General features: G+C 53.1%; 4 protein-coding genes across 4 annotated transcripts; 3 read left to right on the top strand and 1 right to left on the bottom strand.

Moving 5' to 3' along the window:
• The first annotated feature begins 2,238 nt into the window (after window positions 1–2,238).
• UME6 (DNA-binding transcriptional regulator ume6) lies at window positions 2,239–6,197 on the top strand. Its single transcript, XM_066117435.1, has 2 exons — window positions 2,239–3,248; window positions 3,470–6,197. Exons 1-2 carry the CDS (start codon window positions 3,086–3,088, stop codon window positions 5,323–5,325), a joined length of 2,019 nt encoding a protein of 672 aa, XP_065977220.1. The 5' UTR covers window positions 2,239–3,085; the 3' UTR covers window positions 5,326–6,197.
• A 1,268-nt stretch (window positions 6,198–7,465) lies between these two features.
• Window positions 7,466–7,933, top strand: J3458_002859 (uncharacterized protein; the record flags this gene model as incomplete). Its single annotated transcript, XM_066117434.1, has 1 exon — window positions 7,466–7,933. One exon carries the CDS (start codon window positions 7,466–7,468, stop codon window positions 7,931–7,933), a length of 468 nt encoding a protein of 155 aa, XP_065977219.1.
• Window positions 7,934–9,181: 1,248 nt separating this feature from the next.
• J3458_002858 (uncharacterized protein) lies at window positions 9,182–11,962 on the top strand. Its single transcript, XM_066117433.1, has 2 exons — window positions 9,182–9,402; window positions 9,489–11,962. Exon 2 carries the CDS (start codon window positions 10,092–10,094, stop codon window positions 11,310–11,312), a length of 1,221 nt encoding a protein of 406 aa, XP_065977218.1. The 5' UTR covers window positions 9,182–9,402; window positions 9,489–10,091; the 3' UTR covers window positions 11,313–11,962.
• Window positions 11,963–12,194: 232 nt separating this feature from the next.
• Window positions 12,195–18,242, bottom strand: J3458_002857 (uncharacterized protein). Its single transcript, XM_066117432.1, has 2 exons — window positions 16,213–18,242; window positions 12,195–16,138 (listed from the first exon to the last, which is right to left on the bottom strand). Exons 1-2 carry the CDS (start codon window positions 16,323–16,325, stop codon window positions 12,652–12,654), a joined length of 3,600 nt encoding a protein of 1,199 aa, XP_065977217.1. The 5' UTR covers window positions 16,326–18,242; the 3' UTR covers window positions 12,195–12,651.
• Window positions 18,243–18,425: the final 183 nt, after the last annotated feature.

Raw genomic sequence — 18,425 nt, 5'->3', positions numbered from 1 at the left:
CGATACGGAGACAAGATTCCGAGAACCGCCATCGGGGACCTTGGATGACATTGCCGACTCCGCACCTACAGACATACATACATACATACATACATACATACGACGGAGTAGATGGCACGGATGTTTGACTGGCTTCGGCGGTCGAAGTCTTCTTGAGACTTGGGGGTGGATCTCTAGCACGCCATCACACCAACGCCATTGGACACATGGGGTCTTGAATCCCCTGTCTCCATGTCTAGTGTCCTGCAGAGAAGAGCCAATCTTGATCGTCAAGTGCCTCTTCGCCTAAGCCCAGACCCTTGCTGGATGGCAGCGCTATTGTCGGTTGGTCCCGCGGCCCCTGCCGCTTCTGCACGAGCCCAGCTTTTCGTCACATGCATTGTCGAATCAACGTTCAAACATGGCATCTCACCGAATGCCACCAATGCGCACTATGCCCAAGGGACAAAACTATGCCGCCACGGATGCGACTCTGTTTGGTTCGTCAGTTTCCCACAGGATAGAGAGCTGACGAGGTGAGCAATACCTTCCTCAGGGGTCAGTGGCTAGTGTCTAGTGTCTAGTGGCACGTTATGTGTGTACTCCGTACATGCAGACGGGGCATGTACCTGTGTGCTCTGTGTCGCACAGCGTGCTGTGACTTGCCAAGCTACTTCAATGGTCAAATGCATTTATTTATCGAGCTTCTGCATCTAGGACAAGGTACCGATAAAGGCCATGCTCCATTTTTGGCATGTCCACCAAGCTCTTCGTGTTCCGTGTTCCATCCCATGCATAACACAAAGAGTTGACGAGGCCTTCATTGAGCAGGGAAAAAAGGCCTGCCTTTCCTTTTGTCGTACACATATTGGCGTCTTTGCTCGACGACTGCCCGAGACATGGCTCGCCGCTCTCGGATAGCTGCTCGGATCGAATACCCACTGGCCCATCTCACACCGCCGACAATCTTCTCTAGCGTCTCTACTTTGTCCATTCTTTCAAGCGCGACTGTGAGTGGTTCGGATTTTACATTATTTCATTTCACGGAGTGATGTACAGTTAGATCTCCGGCGTGAGCGGTTTCACACGGAGTCATGATGGCAGGCATCAGCCCACAGGCATCCCGGGAACATGGTTTGGTGCTGAGAGATTTTCTAATATACCCTGAAGGCTCGTATATTGAGCCACAGGATTCCTGGAATAAAAAAATGTCGCCCACATGGCCTGGCATTCAAGCGTGCCGCGGGGCAAAGGGAAAAAGGAGGGGGAGGGGAGGACCATGTCGGATGGCCCTGGTCTGGAGTCCGAGACATCACATCTTTTTACTGCTTTAGCATGCATGGCCCTGCTTGGTGTATCGTTAATTTTGGGCAGAGATCGACCAACATGCTACCTCGAAATTCCGAATAGGTGAAGATGCATCTATGCACTTAACCGACCAAAGTGATACTCCAGAGATGAGAGAGCTCTGCGTGGGCCGACATGGAACTTTGCAGATGTCCATTTTGATGACGGTTGACTATTACAACCGAAGCCTTGCAACTGCAGCTCGGCCTGTCCACCAAAACAGCCACGAGAAACGCCGCTCATTTGTGTTTTAATGTGTTTGCGACATGGCCAACCACGAGATACATGGCTGGTGGAAGTTCAAGTTATATGCAATGGACTTTCAAGTTTTGCAACATACCTGCTCCGTGTATCTCTCTCTGACTTGTGTCACTGATTCCATTCGACCGTCCGTGCTGAAGAGGCATTGGCCATGATGGTCTTTTCGAGTACATACATAAGAGGTGAAATGAAAATGCATCACAGCTTGCATGCGATTAATTAGGCAAAGACCACGGCCAAGAGGCCTGACCTCGGGCGGATAGACCAGCCGATGGCTCCTCACTCATGGTCCAGTCGGCTCCGACATTGAACGATTCCAAAGAAGAATGACACTCGCACCCACAGACATTGGCTTTTAGGCTTTGCCAGCCATCTACATGCGGTTTACGGCTGGCCAGCGGAACTAGAAGGCTCACGCATGTACGTGCAAAAGCAGGGTGGGTGGCATTTTCCAAGCAAGCAAGCTGCGTGACTTTCCTTTCTCGACGTGATACCCTGGTCTGCAGAGCATAAGGGCTGGCGAATGTGCCAATCCTGGGCGGGCCTCGAAAACAGGGACTCCTCATTGGTTTCTCTAAGCGCAGACTCTCTCACTTTCTTTTTTAAACCGTGTAATGACGGTCCAATTAGTGTGTGGTTCAAAAATAGAAACAAAAATATGTTTGTGCCCACTGGCTGTCAACTTGGCCAAGATGCCGCCGTCCTTGGCTGTGAGAATGGCGACCATGATATAAGCCTTTGGCCTTCCTTCGACTGTCCATTAATTTGCCCTTTTTCTCTCCCTTTCTTGGTGTAGACGACGAGAAGTTCCAAGTGTTGCCAAAAAGGCCTTTTCTTTCATTTAACCCTCTTTTCTCTTTTGCCCCTGGTCGGGTCCTCTCTCCCCTCACTCAATACATACATAATAAGGACGAGACTCTAATATTATTTTCTCCTGCCCTCAAACGCCATCTCCCGTCAAGAGCAAGCCGGACTTGCTCGACACCAGTCATTCATTATACGGACAGGGAGAAAACAGAAAAGCACCGCAAGCGTGTGTGCATACGACAAGTCGACCGCAACGTGTTGACCAGTCAGGAGCTGATAACAGCCTCCAGCAACGCGACACATAATTAGCTAATTTCGAGACCAGTCTTGGTCAGCCACCCAGGAGCAGGGAAATCAGGCGCAAAGCTCGCTCCACGGTCGACTATCGGATCGACGCTGGGGACCTTTGGACTTGGAGGGGAAAACCCTGGACTACGAACGGAACGGACTGGTTGTCTATCCAGCCTCTGGATTCGCAGTTCGCTTTTCGCTCCCCAAAGTCACGGTGCAGCAACCCAGTCCGCACCGTGCCAAAGCACCCCTCCCGCAGGGTAGCTCTCTCCGCACACACTCACGGCACCCCCACCTTCGAACACACGCCCCACACCCTTGCAAGCTTCTCTTGCTGCTCTTTGGTTGCCCTGTTCGGCAGCTCTCGCACATAGCATCGAGCACGTCCAGTACCATACAAATGCCTTCGTCGCCCCCCGACTATCGCAACTGCTCCAAGGGAGCATCCGCAGTTGCAAAAATGGCAGTTGCGCAGAGTGCAAAAGTCAAATCGGCGTCAAAAGCTAGCAATGGAAACCCAAAATCAAAGTCAAAGACGCAGATGCACCGCAGGTCAAGAACAGGTAATGCCGAGTCCGACTTACACGCACCTTCTTCACTTTACCCACTTCTTCACTTACACGAGACCGACAACCAAAGAGGGAGTCGCAACCGCCGCTTCTTGCCCTTTTTTCTCTCCATCTTTCTTTTGCCAGTGATTTCTCTACACACCTTGCAGCCTCGTTTCGTGCTCAATTGAACGCTTTGAAGCTAACAGAGTCTTTTTTCTTTTCTTCCCCAACAGGCTGCTACACCTGCAGATTAAGACGAAAGAAGTGTGATGAAGGCACACCGATGTGCACTGCCTGCAAGCACCTTGGGCTACAATGCGAATACAAGCGACCCATCTGGTGGAGCAACAATGATGCTCGAAGAAAGCAAAAGGAAGACATCAAGGGCATCATCAAGCGCAAGAAGTTGGCAGAAAAGACCTCCAGCTCAGTTCACACCTCTGTCAGCCCGCCTCCAGGACTGTCGCATTCGGTGCCTACGTCGGCAACATTCTCGGACCCCATGGATCGCACAAGGTCTGCTTCCATCGACTCCCATTACTCCGGTGGCTTCAACTTCAACAGCCCGCCCAATGGAACCGAGTTTACTGCGTACAACGCCCAATTACACCCCGACTACGTCTTCAATGGCTACTCACCTTATGAAGTTGATGTCAAGACGGAGCGACAAATGTTCGTCAACGATGTTCCCACGCTCAGGGAATCCCATGTGGCCACATTCAGCACTTACCAGACCCCCCCTCCTCCTGGAACCATTCTGCCGTCTGGCCAATTCGAGAACGGATGGACTGAGCACATTCGACAAGAGCGGCGGGAGTCTATGGCTGAGGAGGCACTCAATGTCAACTTCTTTGACTTTGCGCACGGCTCACATAATGGATCAAAGCAGTTCAGAATTGAGCTGGAGGAAAGCCATCAGCTTCTGTTGGACCACTTCATCCAATACGTTTTGCCCATCATCTTCCCTATCCTGGAGTCGAACCAACACGGGTCTGTCGGGTCCGACTTGATTCTTCCTGCCCTGCAGTCCAACGGTGTCTTTCTTAACTGCTGTCTTAGTATTGCCGCTCAGCACCTCAAGACCCACGCCAACCTGCCTGCCAAGGACATTGATGAGGATATCATGAAGCACCGTTATGCTACCATCTTTTCGCTTTGCGAGTCGCTCAAGCGTGACGAGAACCACCAACAGATCCTGGAAGCTACTCTGGGCCTCATCTTTTTCCAGTGCATCGTCGGCCGCTTCGATGATGGCCTTTTGGATATCGCCTGGCACCAACACTTCCAGGCTGCCATCAGCCTCGTCCAGAAGCTCGACCTTCCCCGGCTCGTGTCCGACCCTGCTGGCCAGGTTGGACCGACTCCCTTCAATATGACACTGACGGGCTGGATTGACATTCTCGGCGCCACCATGCAGGGCACCTCGCCTACCTTTGCTCACACATACCGGGAGAAGCACTTGTCTCCTGTCAACTCCCAGCTCGGGCTCCGCGAGCTCATGGGCTGCGAGGACCGGGTCATGTACCTCATCTCTGAGATTGCCTGCCTCGACTCCCTCAAAAAGGACGGCATGGACGACTACACTCTCTGCCAACACGTGTCCGCTTTGGGAGAGCAGCTCACTCTCACCGAGGTCGGCGATACCGGCCCCAAGATGCCCTTCAATGCCAGTGGCATCTTGTCACCCAAGCAGCTCTGCAAGAACATTACTTCGGCCTTCCGAATTGCTGCTCGAATCTACCTCTGCAGCTTGATTCCTGGCTTCAGCCCAAGCCAACCTTCTCCTCGAGCTTTAATTGAGAAATTGACGACCACACTTCAATTCATCCCCTCTGGACCACATGGCTACGATCGCAGCCTTGTCTGGGTCTACCTCATTGCTGGGTCCGTAAGCTTGCCTGGAAGCAACTTCCGATCTTTCTTCGAAGAGCGCGTTGCTCTGCTTGGTCATGACGCCATGTGCGGCGCTTTTGGCCGGATGGTGACGGTCGTTCGAGAAGTATGGATCCGAGCTGAGAGCTTGACCCAGGTTGCGACTCCTGGATCATGCTCGTCTGAGATTATGCAGCCGTTCGTCAACTTGGCGTGATGTCATGCAAGACAGGGGTTGGGACTTCTTGTTGATTTAAGAATGTCTTTAAATATCCGCAACTGTATTGCATGGCATGAGTTTAGCCTTCTTTCAAAGTTGCAGGTCTTCTTTGAGAAGGATTGTCAAAATGCTTCGTGTTCAGACGAGACTGGAAGCGGGATTTGACTTCTGTCAACTAGCCTTTTGCCACCTTCTCATCCCCCCCCTTTCTTTTTTGGCGCCTGCTTTGTAGTCTGTGTTGACCAAAAGGCGGGATACCTTTGCTGAAACTTGATTCTTCACTTGCATATCTGCTGGCTACTGCATCAATTGCCACAGACATCTTTTTTCTCTTCCCCAGTCATGACTATTTTTTTTCTGTTGATTTTCGTTGATCATTCTTGGCTTCGCAGCCACCTTGATTTTTACAATATACCCTACTGGCATGGGACTTCACATAGAGGACGCCGCGAGGCTTACCGGGGTCACACCATTTTTCTTTTTTAACAGAGAGAAGCAACAGAGAAGCCTTCTTCAACATTTTCAACACTTGGAACAACTCGTGGATGACTGGGTGAGGGGTAGAGACGGGAGTTGATGAATTGACGATTGGTTATGAGCTGGGATCATGGAGTCACGGATGATGCTTTTGTTTGTTTCCCGTTTGCAGGTTTTTTTTTTTTTTTGTTTCTAGCCGTTATTGGGTTTTGAGGACATTTAAATTCTTGGATCCAGAGGGCGTCACTCGTTAGTCCCCCGCCTACAGGGCTGGCTTGGAGTTTGGGGGTTATGGTTGGGACAGGGCAAGGCAACACATACAGCCCGTTGAAGGCTGCTGAAAGAGTAGGAAGACAACACTGACCCCGTACATAGCAAATAAATACAAATACCTACACTAATAACCTAAGCAATCACGTCCTTATTGAAACAGTGAAGGAGATGATGGCCTTTGCACAGACGGAACCGACAATCGTCTTGGTCTGACCGACGCACCCCATCCACTGTTACATGAGCATCCTGACTGTCCATTACTGCGATGTTGTGTGGTCCTGGCTTTCCATTGACGGGCAAATCGCACAACGGCAAAGGGCCCGATAAGCCCAAGCGGGAAGTCTATTTAGCGGGTGGCGATGCGCGTGGCTTGACGTTATACAGGCAAGGGGGATAAGGGGCTATCTTTAGATTTCTCCGAATTCAACGTGGATGATGTGAGATGGAGAAGCGGTGCATCCGACGCCTTGCTATTTATTTTCATTCATATCGCCTGCTCATCGCATCGGGTCGCGGATCGCGTGGGACAGGCAGCTACAGTGTTGCAGCAGGAACTAGGTTCCTTTGCCAAACCACACAAGAGGCAAGACACTTGTGCTGTGAAGAGATGAAACCTTTGGATGTGCCAACAATGGTACCTTCGTATCCGAGGAGCAAACACACGGGGCCAACACCGCATGGGGGCTTTTCCAACATGGAATCGAGAAGTTCTTTGTACAACGGAATCAAAGCCTTGTCTTTTACAAAACGGCTATTCCCGCTGGGCAGCACGTTCAACCACTATGTACTTGACAAAGCGCAACGGCGGTTTGTGCATCGGACTCCTTGTCATCTGTCTCTTCACTCGCACAGAAAGAGATGCAAGAAGAAAGCACAGGTGTTTTCGTCAAGAGGCCCAGGCGACGAACTTGTGGCGGTAGGCGGAATTCACGGCCGGACGGCTTAGTTGGCTTTGGACCATGAACGCGGCTGTCGGGGGAGTGCTACTGTGTTTTGTACGCCGAACGGCTTTGCTGCAACGCAGCCTGCGCAGCTTTTGCCTGGCCCGGGCGTCGGGGGAAATGGTGGTGCTGGGAAACATGCAGTCCCAACACAAAAGGCGATGCGTCGCGTTCTACGGCACCCTGGGGAGCCAATTGCTGGAAAGGCTTGCAAGACAGTGTCGACGAACTGTGGCAGCTGGCCTGCGGAGGGTGTGAGCGTAGACACGTCACCTCGTAGACAACGGCCCCTGGTTCAAGCAGAATCCAGTACAAATGCTCCTAGCTGAGGCCGAGCAGGGCTAGGGGACGCAATTGCTGGGGAAGAAGGGGGGAGAAGGGGGAAGGCCTCATAGCGGGCGGTGCGGCGCGGCGCGGCGCGACCAACGACTGATGGGCTGCTTGTGATGCATGGAGGTTTGAACATTGATGGGACAATGCCGCGGGGACGGGACCTGGGGGTGGCGGGTGACGCGGTGCGTGGTGGTATTTCTGCAGACCCAAATCAAGGCGATGCGGGTTGGCGTCGAGGCCATCTCGTGAGTGGCTTCGTGATGCTGCACGTCTGGCAAGCTCAGGCTGGTTGGTTGGTGGTGTCTGATCTCATGATGGCTGGCTTTTGTCAGGAGACGTGCAAAAGCAGCACTCGAGGACAGCGTGCTGGCTTGCTACCAAACTTGGCAATACTAGGCAATCCGAGGCGCAGCACGGACCATTGCATGCATGGGCTACTCTGGAGGCGCAATTCTTACGTTGTAAAGTTGCACATGGTAATAGTGGCAGCCCTGGCTGATTCTATACAGGGCAGCCTTCATTCCGTCATGCAGATGACATGTTACTGGGTTTTGTATCAAGTGGTACTCTGCCCGTCATAACATGGCGTTCCATTCATGAGGACGAGCTGTGCAGCCGCACTCAATGCCCACTCAATAGCAAGGCAAGGATGCAAAGTACACAACGGTGCAATCGAGTCGAGAAGCAGACAGACTCATCTGGGTCGGTGATGCTGTCCCAACACTTGTCGTTTTTGAAATGCACCGCTACTCGCGTCGCTGGCGTGGGGGCCGGACAAGGATGATGCACCATTGACATGTGTTTGCCGGCTGCTGTATGTTGGGATGCATCGTTGGGGCGGCATCTTGGGCATTGTCTGCTATTTCCGAGCATCAGGTTCGGCATGCAATGGAAGGCTGGGCCTCGAATGACTTGGCAAATATTCGTGGCCGGGGAAGGCATGGGGTCTGCGGCGTGTTGAGGCGAGGTGATATGGATGTAACTGTACCGTGCTTGCACCACCTACTAAGCAGGTACACACATAAATAATGTCTAGTATACGGAGTACCTGGGTAATAATTGGACAGCGTTATTGTCGCCTTGGGGTGAAGAACTTCGTGCCCAAGTCATTAAGATATCTGCATACTTGACAGCTCGGCCATGTTTGAAAGCGGGGGGGGGGGGGGGGGGGGGGGCAAAACGTCGAGCAGACCAGGTATCTTGCTATCGCGCGCTATAGCATAATGTACTATTGTTTGTGAGTATGTATTTATTGGAAGGCCAATATACTCTGTTGTGGACTATAACGTACTTGACTTGACTCTTGAGTATTTCTAGTTCATCCATGCAAAACAAGAGTTGCAAGCTGACAGGAGCACACAGGTGGATGACCGCGGCTCGCATGAGGATGGATGGTGCCATGAAGTTTCCTTCTTGGCCGTCGTATTGTAGAGTCCCAAATATATCCCTAACCCGTCAAGGCTATCGTTTTGCAGAGGCCATGGCCGGCATGTGCCGCAACGCGGATTGAATGAGGCAGCACAGCATGGGCAGCGGGTAAACTTGGCAGGTCAGCATTAATAAATTGAGGGCGGAGCAGATCTAGCAGACTCATATGCATGGAGGTGTCAAGTCTGTTGGGCGTGACTGCCGACAGCAGCCAGCGGCCAGCAGGTACCAAGGCAACAAGGCAACAAGGCAAGCAGAAATGGCAGGAACACTGACCCCGCAGCTGCTGTGTCTGTGGTGTCGGCAAGCGCCAGCGAATGATGCCCCGCCCTCCCGCCATCGCCCATAACCGCCTGCACCAACATTCATTCATCTCTGGCCAATCAATTCACACGCTTGGCAGCGACTCGGTTGTCCTGACGCACCATCGTGTCGCAAGCGAAATCTGCAGACGCTCAGTGTCCAGTCGATATTCTCGACCATGTCGATTTTTTTGGTTTTTTTTTTGCCTTTTCCCAAGCGCCCCGTCAGACTATCCGCAACCTTTTCTTCCCAACCTGTAATTTGGCCCTTGGTCACTCTTCATGCCGTGTCTCCCTGTTCGACGTCTCTTCAGTGACACATTTGCCGCGCAATCGGTGGCCGAGTGGTTTCGACGCCTGCGAGACTGAACACTAGCCAAGGATCAAAAGGAGGCCACGAGGCCACGACGGAACTGGCGGAAACAAAAATGCGCAGCTATGAACGATTCGATTGCAGTGGTGAGCCCATGGCGGCCGGGTGTGAGCAAGATTCAAGAGCTGCGACGTGGTATTGACGGCGGCGGCGGCAAAAACAAGGAATGAACAGTAGCAGCAGCTGGAGTGAATGCATGACTTCTTGGACCTTTCTTCTTGGACTCACGATTTTTGAACTCTTGCCTTCTTCGTTCGCCATGCATGTGTCTTGCAGTGGTCCCGCTGTCCTTTGACCGACCAGTTTCTAGTGAATGGCCTTTCGTCTGCCCATCCATCTTGTCTGTACTACTTCTGAACAAGCAGGACTCTTAATTCATTTGTTCATGGAACTGAACATCAGTCGGATATCGTAGCATCATTTCTATCGGCCCTTTCCTCCTGTCTTTTTACATTTCAACTTTTGTACTATACAACAACGCTTTTTTTTTTTCCCTCTCTGCGAAATCATTATCAGCACCGAACATATCAGCAACTTTCACCTCGTCACCAAACCAACATATTCACCCGCCATCTACAAGCAAAAATCGGCTTTTCCACTATATATCAGAACGAAACATCGCTTCTCAAATACACGATGACCAGATTGCCTCCGCATCTTCGGCTGCTGCTCCTCGCAGGCGTCGTGTCTTCAAACCCAACCCCGGCGCTCTTCGCTCGCGATACTTGCGCAACAAGCGGGAAAACATCTTGTGCGTCGCAGGGCCTCTCCGACGGGCTGTGTTGCCCTACAAGCAGTGATTGTGTCCCTCTGGCAGGGAATACCACCGTCATTTGCTGCCCGAGTGATAGCTCGTGTACCAAGATCCAACCCATCACCTGTGACGTGTCCGAACAAGACCCGACATTACATCCAGACGCTCCTATAAAAACCACTGCGCGGGGCGCTCAATTACCGGCATGCGGTAGCAATTTCTGCTGCCCCTTCGGGTATACCTGCTCGGCGGATAGCTCGTCGTGCACCAAGGACTCGGATCAGTCCAAACCGCCCCCGGGCATGACTTCAACATTGACGCCTACGGCCAAGGCAAAAGCTACATCACCTTCAACTTCGACATCGACAGCGCAAGCAGCCGCGGCCACTTCAACAGGGGCGAGCCAAGAGAACAATTCGTCTTCTCTCGGGGCCGAGAAGATATCCATCATTGGAGGGGCGGTTGGCGGTGTTCTCGCGCTTTGTCTCCTGATAGGGATAATATTCCTCTGCGTACGAAGCCGTTCGAAAAAATCTCCCAAGCCCGGGCCATATAGGGAGATTTCTCCGCCCATCTTGAATAACCAGGCCGGCCGTGTAGACTTTATTCGAAAGGTGGAAGAAAACACTCCTCCGCCACCAAAGGGACGTTCCTTCATGGACCGCTGCTCTCGGTTTTTAGGACTACCGGAGCGGCAGATGCAAAACACACACTCGGCCATACCTAATCGATTTAACTCGCCTAACCCATCTCTCCAGTCATCGCGCCTGTCACGATCATCCCTGACATCCGAGGACGATCGCAACGCACGCACGGGACATGTCGGCGCGCGTCTGCCACCCATTCGGCAAATGAGAGGCACACACACACAGTCGCGCAGAATCTCGACGCTAGAGGCCTATGATGAGCCCAGCCGGGAGAGCATCAATGTGTTTGCCGACCCCGACATGATGAGCCACCGCAGCGACGGCCGCCATAATTACCGTGGCACAACGTTCAGCGACTTGATGGACCAAGCGGACATGAGCGGTGTTCATCGCAACGGGGGGTACGTGCCTGGAAGCCAGAGGCTACGAGTTCCCGGAACGACACCAAAGTTATGATGAAGACGCCTCCGACGTTGAAAGGTTGTGAGTTTGTGCCATCTTCACAACAATATGAAGACGACAGCACGCAAGTGGGGAGTGACGCCGAGTTTGACATTTGACCAACGGGCTGTGCGATAAAGGGAATACATGACTGTACATGAAGAGGTAAAAAAAGGTAACGAGCCATTTTGCATCGAAATTTCGTTTGTCTCTGGACTGGAGTTGGAGATCCCCGTGTTGGGCGGTCAGGCTTTTGCTTTTTTTTTTCTTCTTCTTGTTTTCTAATTCTTTGGTACTCCCGATAGCAATAGAGGTTGTTGGTTGCACACGTGTGATTCTTTGTCGGGCACTCCATCATTGGGTGATGAAAGGTGCCGACTTGTTTTGGGGCAGGCCTGGCTAGGCGAGTTTGCCTGCAGTGGTTTTCCATCAAAGGCCATTGTGTGAACGTCGCCGACAAGGGCATGCGGACTTGCACATTGCCCCTTTTGATTGTGACCTTGGCTCAAGTGAAGCCGTCCAAGACAATGCTTGCTTTGCAGAACCGAGTATTGACGAAACCCACCATGACCGTGTGCCCACTTCAAAAGCGCAACAGGTGGCACGCAGTCGACTTCAGAGCTTGTTCGAAAAAACGCCAAAACCGCATCCACCATACTGCAGCCCCAGGTGCCCAGGTCCTCGAGCGTCGAGCCGCATAATGCTCGGGGCACCTGTGTGATTTTGCCAAGCACCGACTCGGTCGGATCCAACGGCCACCGATGGTCCGCCGGCTGGGTCAACAGCACCGGGCAGACAGACGTCAAGGCCGGGATCTTCCAGCCGGCAATACGAGGCGAGGAGGCGCATCGAGTGCCGGCCGTGCGTGACCAAAAAAACCTCCCTCGTCGGGCTACCCTCCGTGAAGTGCAAGTCGCGCGGAGAGGAAGGAAGGCCTGCATATCCCTCCAGACTCGGGTTGGGGCATTGATGACAAAAGCAGGGTTGGCTACGTTTTTTTTTTTCTGCCCAGGCACTCAACACCAAACACCAGCATCTTACATGACCCATGCAGAGAAATACCCGAGGGCGCAGAATATTAATGCTTTCTAGCATTGATTGTGAAACGACAGGCCATGATACTACAATAACGTAGACGCTATGCAATGGATATTCGAAAACTGCTTCCTGCACTTCCATCCCCTAGCCTTGTACAACGAGAGGTGCCACACCACACGAGCTTTGCTCCAAAATCAAAACCCCCATTGAAAACATGTTCGCAAACGCCCCCAAGCCCAGGTACTCATACAAATGGAATATTAGTCTGACACGACAAGGAAAAACAATCAAAACTCGCTCTTTGCAATGCATATCGTCACATAAGGACACATTTGTTCTCCTTCGGCTTTGATGGTGTGGTTATGTCAACCCATCCGGCACTGTCTGGGACAGACTCCTTCTTCTTCTTCTTGGGCATCCACCCTTTCTTCTTGGCGTCCTTCACATTCTTTGCTGCGCTTCTTTCCGCACGGCTGCGACGTCTGTTGACGCTGTTAGGCGTTCTACGCGACGAGTTTGACGGGGTTCTCATCCACATGGGCAAGGCGTTAGCAGTTGAACGCATGTGAGGAGGCAATGAGGCCGGAGCAGGCTGGTTGTTGTAAATATTCTCCAGTTGCTGCGCAGTCCCCCCCGTCCTCGGGAAGTTGGCAGGTCGCGGCCGTCGTGGAATTGGAGCAAGTATAGGCGTTTCTGCGTGTGCAGAAGACCCTCGCCGTTCAGGCGGATCATGCGATCCAGAAACCCCGGTTGGTGTACTGATGATAAGAGGTCGATCAAAGTCTGCAACATGAAACCTTTCCCTTTCCTCATCCGCAGGAATGGCCGGGGGCTGGCTCTGCGACGGTGAGCCAAGGGGCTCATTCATACTGCGGCCATTGCCCATCCAGAGCTGCGGATTCAAAATATTGCCGGACAGTCGGCGAGGATTGCCCTGACTTATTCTCTTGCTCAGGCTCGCAATCTGAGTGGAACTCGGCGCGGGCGGAAGAGAACCCGCTGCAAAATCGTTTGCAGTGGCGTGCAAAGGCGGAGCAGTGTAGGGATGCCCAGAAAACCGCTGTGATGGGCCCAGGTTTGACTGTGTTCCTGGCTGCTCAACTTGCTTCGGCCACGTTCGGGCGTTGGACAGGCGCCTGACAACTGGCTCTGCTTCTGGCTCAGGAATAATATTCAACGTAGATGTAGGGATACGCAGTTCCAATATTGGCGCTCCGGGCCGAGCTCCGGGCCCAGTGCTGGAACCAGGACTCAAGGGAGCAGCCGCTGATATCGCTGGGGAAAACTCAGTCCATTGCTGGGATGGGGCGGTATCAAAAGAGGCTGCAGCTGACGTATTTCCGCGAGATGCAGGTGACGGCATTTGATCCTGAGGCGCCGCAGGCTCACTAGGGTGCGCAGACGATAGGCGTGGAGAAGCTGGCGGCGACACGTCGTAGATGTCGTCTCCTTGAACTGATAGCATAGAAGGCGAGGATGTCGGGCGAGGTACATCTGAGACCTGCAGTCTGTCAATGTCCGTAGCCTCACTTGTGGTATGCTGATGATGAGCCCGCGTGTATTGGGTCCCATCCCTGGTTGCATTGGCCGACTGCTCCAGGGCTAACGTTGAAGAGTTATTGAGAGTCTCGCCGGTGGAACCACCCGCCGAAGGTGGGAATTTATTCGCATCTGCAGAGTCGTCCGTAGCCGATATTGGCGCCACCGGAGGTCCACGCATAAAGACAGGCATATCACCAGGGTCTTCTTTTTGATAAGGGGGCGGAGGAGGCACCCAGTTGTCGGCATCGCTCTCGTGAGGATGTTCAGTACGGCCGTCGGCCCGACGATACTCGATAGGACGACCATCCGCCGTGCGAGGATTTAGTCGCCGATTCACAGCCGCGGCCGTAGCTGCCCGACGAAGAGTTGTACCGGACCGAGGGCTAGCATGCGCGTAGGGCGCATCAAGAGCCTCCTGCTCCTCCATGGATGCAAATTCTTCCTCAGACTGCGAAGTGGGTGCTGCAGTTCGGCGGTTGATGGGGTGTTGTCCAACCGTCCTTGGGGCCAACGGGTCGTCGTCGTCATTGTCGTTTGCCTTGTTGCCGGGCTGCATTAGACTAGGAAGGGGCTCTCGTCCGGCGGCTGTGGTTGCTGCTCGGAGAAGAGCAGCACTGCCTCCTCGCTTCTGGGCAACGGTTCTTCGTCGGACTATGGCCACCTCTGTTTCTAAATCACGTCGTTCCTCGGCCAGTGGCTCGGCACTGTCCGTTCCCACTTCAATCGTTATTTCTACAGCCTCCCCATTCACAAGGCCGTAATCAAAGTCCAGCAAGACAATACGCCCACCATCAACAAAGTCGATGTCCTCCTCATCTGTCACCAATCTTGGACCCATGACTCCTGTGGCGGTAGCCACAAGCCGTTCGTGGGAGGAATGCTCTCCAAAGTGTCCAACCCACTTGACACTGCCAACGCCACTTAACTCGGCAACCTTGAATCCAGCAACTAGATTGTTCCGCAGCTTGTCGCAGAGGACCTGCCACTGAGGCACCGGTTCGGCTTCAGCACCGTCGTGACCCCGTATCGAAGTGCGACGGGACAAGCTGCTTTGGGTACTATTATGCCTGCCTAGTCCTGACGAGTTCGAATTCGACGTAGAATCCTGACTTGCTGGTGGTGCTTCCGGTATCGCGTCCAAATCTTGGGGGATGCCGTAAATCCAAACCTCGTTGCCCTGAAAACCTGCCGAAACCAGCTCTCCCTGGGAGGTGGTGGCGGGCAGAGTACAGGGCAAGAGCTTCGTCTGCAACTTGGCATTTGGAATCGGGCCAGTGAAGTAAGTCGTCCCATTTCGGAGATCATCGAGGCGCACGGCACGAAAGGTTTCGAAGCTGCGGTCATAGGTGAATGTCCACTCGGGCTCTCCGTGTTCGTCATCGGGCAACCATATGGCATGACTGCAGTCACGACTCGTATTCGGAAATAGGATCGAGGTAGTCCACATGGCACCCAAATTTTCCTCCAACAGCTGGCTACCAGGATCATAGTACGGTGCTGTGAGAACAACAGTGCATGGCGGAGATGAGTTTACCGTGGTGCCCAAAAGCTGGGTCCCGTCGAGTGAAAAGGCCAAGGCGTCAACCGCGTCACACTTGACAGCTCTCTTTTCTGTCGCCAGAGCGGACGATTTCAAGGAAGACACTTCGATGCCTCCATCATATGCAGCAGCAAGGACGGCACCGCAAGCGGATATTGCAATTGTCTGTGGCTTGTTGTCCAAAATCAGGGAGTGCTCTCGATGTGGTGGCGACTGGGTCAAATCATAAATATCGACCTGCATCTCACTCGACAGCACAGCAAGAGTATGAGCATCATCAGTAATGCAGGCCGAAGCTGGTCGTCGTTGAATCTTAAACTCCCGTTTGACGTTGACTGTTGGGCTGCAGACATCGATGACGTAAATCCTCGACGAGTTGTATGCCAGAAGGTGCTGGCCTCTGGGTGAAGAGGCAAACTGCATCCCCTCCCCACCAGGACATGATGAAGAGCTGATTGAATTGGACACCAACTTTATCAAAGTTCGTTTGGGGCGCAAATAAGCTTCGAATAGGTTTCGTTTGACCTCGCGTGCAAAAAGGCGGCGAAGTGCGAGCAGATTCTCATCTACGGCGGTGGGAACCGGGGAATGTGAGGTTGCAAAGGACGGGCATTGCGCCAATTGATGTGTGTAAAGGTGAGGGCGTTGAGATGTTGCTCTCCACTTGCTATTGAGGAGAACCAGAGATGCGAAATCGCTTGGTTCGGCGGCGAGGAGTATTCTTGTGGCACGTTAGTATCTTCAGGAACGACAGCAGACGAGGCGGCGGCCCCATAGGGGGAAGGCATAGCTTACTGCTCGATAATCTCGTCGGGAAGTCGATGGAAGGCATCGGAGTCGGCTGCGACCTGGACGGGTGCCTTTTCGATGCTAGATCGCCGCTTTTCTGTCACGACGGGGTCGTCCATGGCGAGGTTGAATGCTTCCTCAGGGCCAGCGGTAGGCGGATGCTCGCGGCAACCATGCGGGCACAGAAGGAATTATGAGGTTGCGAAACTGTACAAGGTTGACATGGCGTTCTAAAAGGTTTTTGACAAGACGGTGCGCCGAGAGGTACTTGTTGGAGAAGGAGACTGGAAACTAATGAGACAATGGTCTGAAGCGAAGGGGCGTTGCCGTGTGCGGAGGTCAAAAGTAGCGTCAGTGCGGAACAAGGTGGCTCAAACGGGTGGCAGAAGATTGAAGGCAGCAAATTCCTGGAGTGACAAAGGCCAGACACGAGCCCCAGCGGCCCGTACTCTGTAGAAACTAGCACTGCAACGAACAACAGGTGCCCAGGCGGTGGCGCCGCCGCACATGTGTACAGGGAGCACTTGAGGGCAGCTGGCCTAATTAGGCTACTGGGGCTGCTAACGGCACTCGCCAGCCCGCTACGGCAGGGAGGGGACAGCGTGCCAGTCCATCAATGTGTCGGCGGATGCTTGGAACTTGGCAGAGCACTTGATGCACCTCATTGGACCGATACAATGTTGATCTTGCCAAAACATCAACAACTTGTTCCTCATGGACTGTGCGAGCAATGCCATCCCTTGGGCACCTTGGACGCCGTCGTTTCATCGGCCTGAACAAACGCCATGGACTGCATTGAACACTCGCAACATACGTCGTCAGTCGCCCTTGTGTCACCCCCCGTCGCAGCCAGTCCTGCCGCTGCATTCGTCCATCTGCCATGTGAGCGTCTGTCATAGGATAGAGCATTGCCGCATGCTGGCATGTGTCACAACATTTCCAAGTGCTCACTCACGGTCAATCAATGGTGGCGTGTTTCGCGGACGGCACATCATCAGTGGCCATTTCCAACGTCACTCCGTGTCAAGTCATAGCCCAGGCAGGTGGATGGTTGGGCGAATCAACTGATGCTCCAAACAGGCAAAACAGGAGATTGAACAGCTCACAGCTCACCGTTCACCGTTCATTCAATATCCCTTCCCCCTCACGCTACCGTCCTTCGTCTGTCGGCTTGGCGGTGGCAAATCGCGATTGCAGTTAGTATTGCGGTCGCACCGTCGATCCCATGGCAAGTGTCTTTATTTAGAAGCCGACATTTTCCAGAAGCCAAGATTGAATTTGATGGAGCTGATCCCGTCAACCCCGCCTGGCCAAACTCAATGTCCGGCTGGTTTAAATGGCGTCGTTGGAGGGTGGGATATATTTGGCACACCATGTTGAACACGGCGAACATGCAACCACACAACCCAACCACATATGTACGTAAAAGCGTGGGGACACCGATCAAACTGATCTCAGGCATTGTACATGTCAGCTGCCTGCTTAAGTTATTGGTCCGTCTGCTTTGACAGTGAGAAACACTGATTGTCGCCAACGAATTGACAACGGGCGTCACTTGCATGTGGTGTGATTGGATGCCCCCCGAACACTTTTGCTTCCCGATGGGGCCAGCTTCGTCGCCAGCATAGACTTGCAGCGCATTCCATCATTGGGCATGGCGTTGCAGAGATGCTCCCGCCTGTCATCTTGCATTGACTCCGATCATAGGGAGCACACATCTCGCGCCATGCTTTCGGTGTCGGTGGAACACGGCCATTGTTCCGTAGGCGACTGCCTCGTCAGTAGTGCGCATCGCCTCCAAAGAGAATATTACACCTGTGCCCTGCGACACAAACTACACACGTGCACCGCATGAAGGAGGCGCTGAGCTTGGCCGGAGCTAGAAAAAGAGCTTCCATCTCCAATTGCTGCGCCGCCTTGGGTTACCGTGCAGCTCTATGTACACTGAGTATTTGGTAAAGTGCCTCATGCGGCTGAACGAACTTGTATGCGTGAGCAGGCACACGTCCTTGGCGGCGGCGTAGAATAAAAATCATGCCATGCCACGGGAGAGGGATCTTGGACGATGCTATAAAAGTCCAAGCTTACCGTAGCCCCACTCCAAGTTCTCGGCAAGCAAGTCCTTGTGAATAATGTTGAGGCAGCCTCTCGAGTCACAACACACCGGTGTTACTCGGTCGACATGGAGGTCTGTAGTCCCAACCAGGTCGACTCCAAAC

Source organism: Metarhizium acridum, assembly GCF_019434415.1.
Source record: "Metarhizium acridum strain ARSEF 324 chromosome Unknown scaffold_13, whole genome shotgun sequence".
In the NCBI taxonomy this organism is placed as follows: domain Eukaryota; kingdom Fungi; phylum Ascomycota; class Sordariomycetes; order Hypocreales; family Clavicipitaceae; genus Metarhizium; species Metarhizium acridum.
The sequence above is the reverse complement of the archived record's forward strand: the minus strand, read 5'-3'. Positions and strand labels throughout refer to the sequence as shown.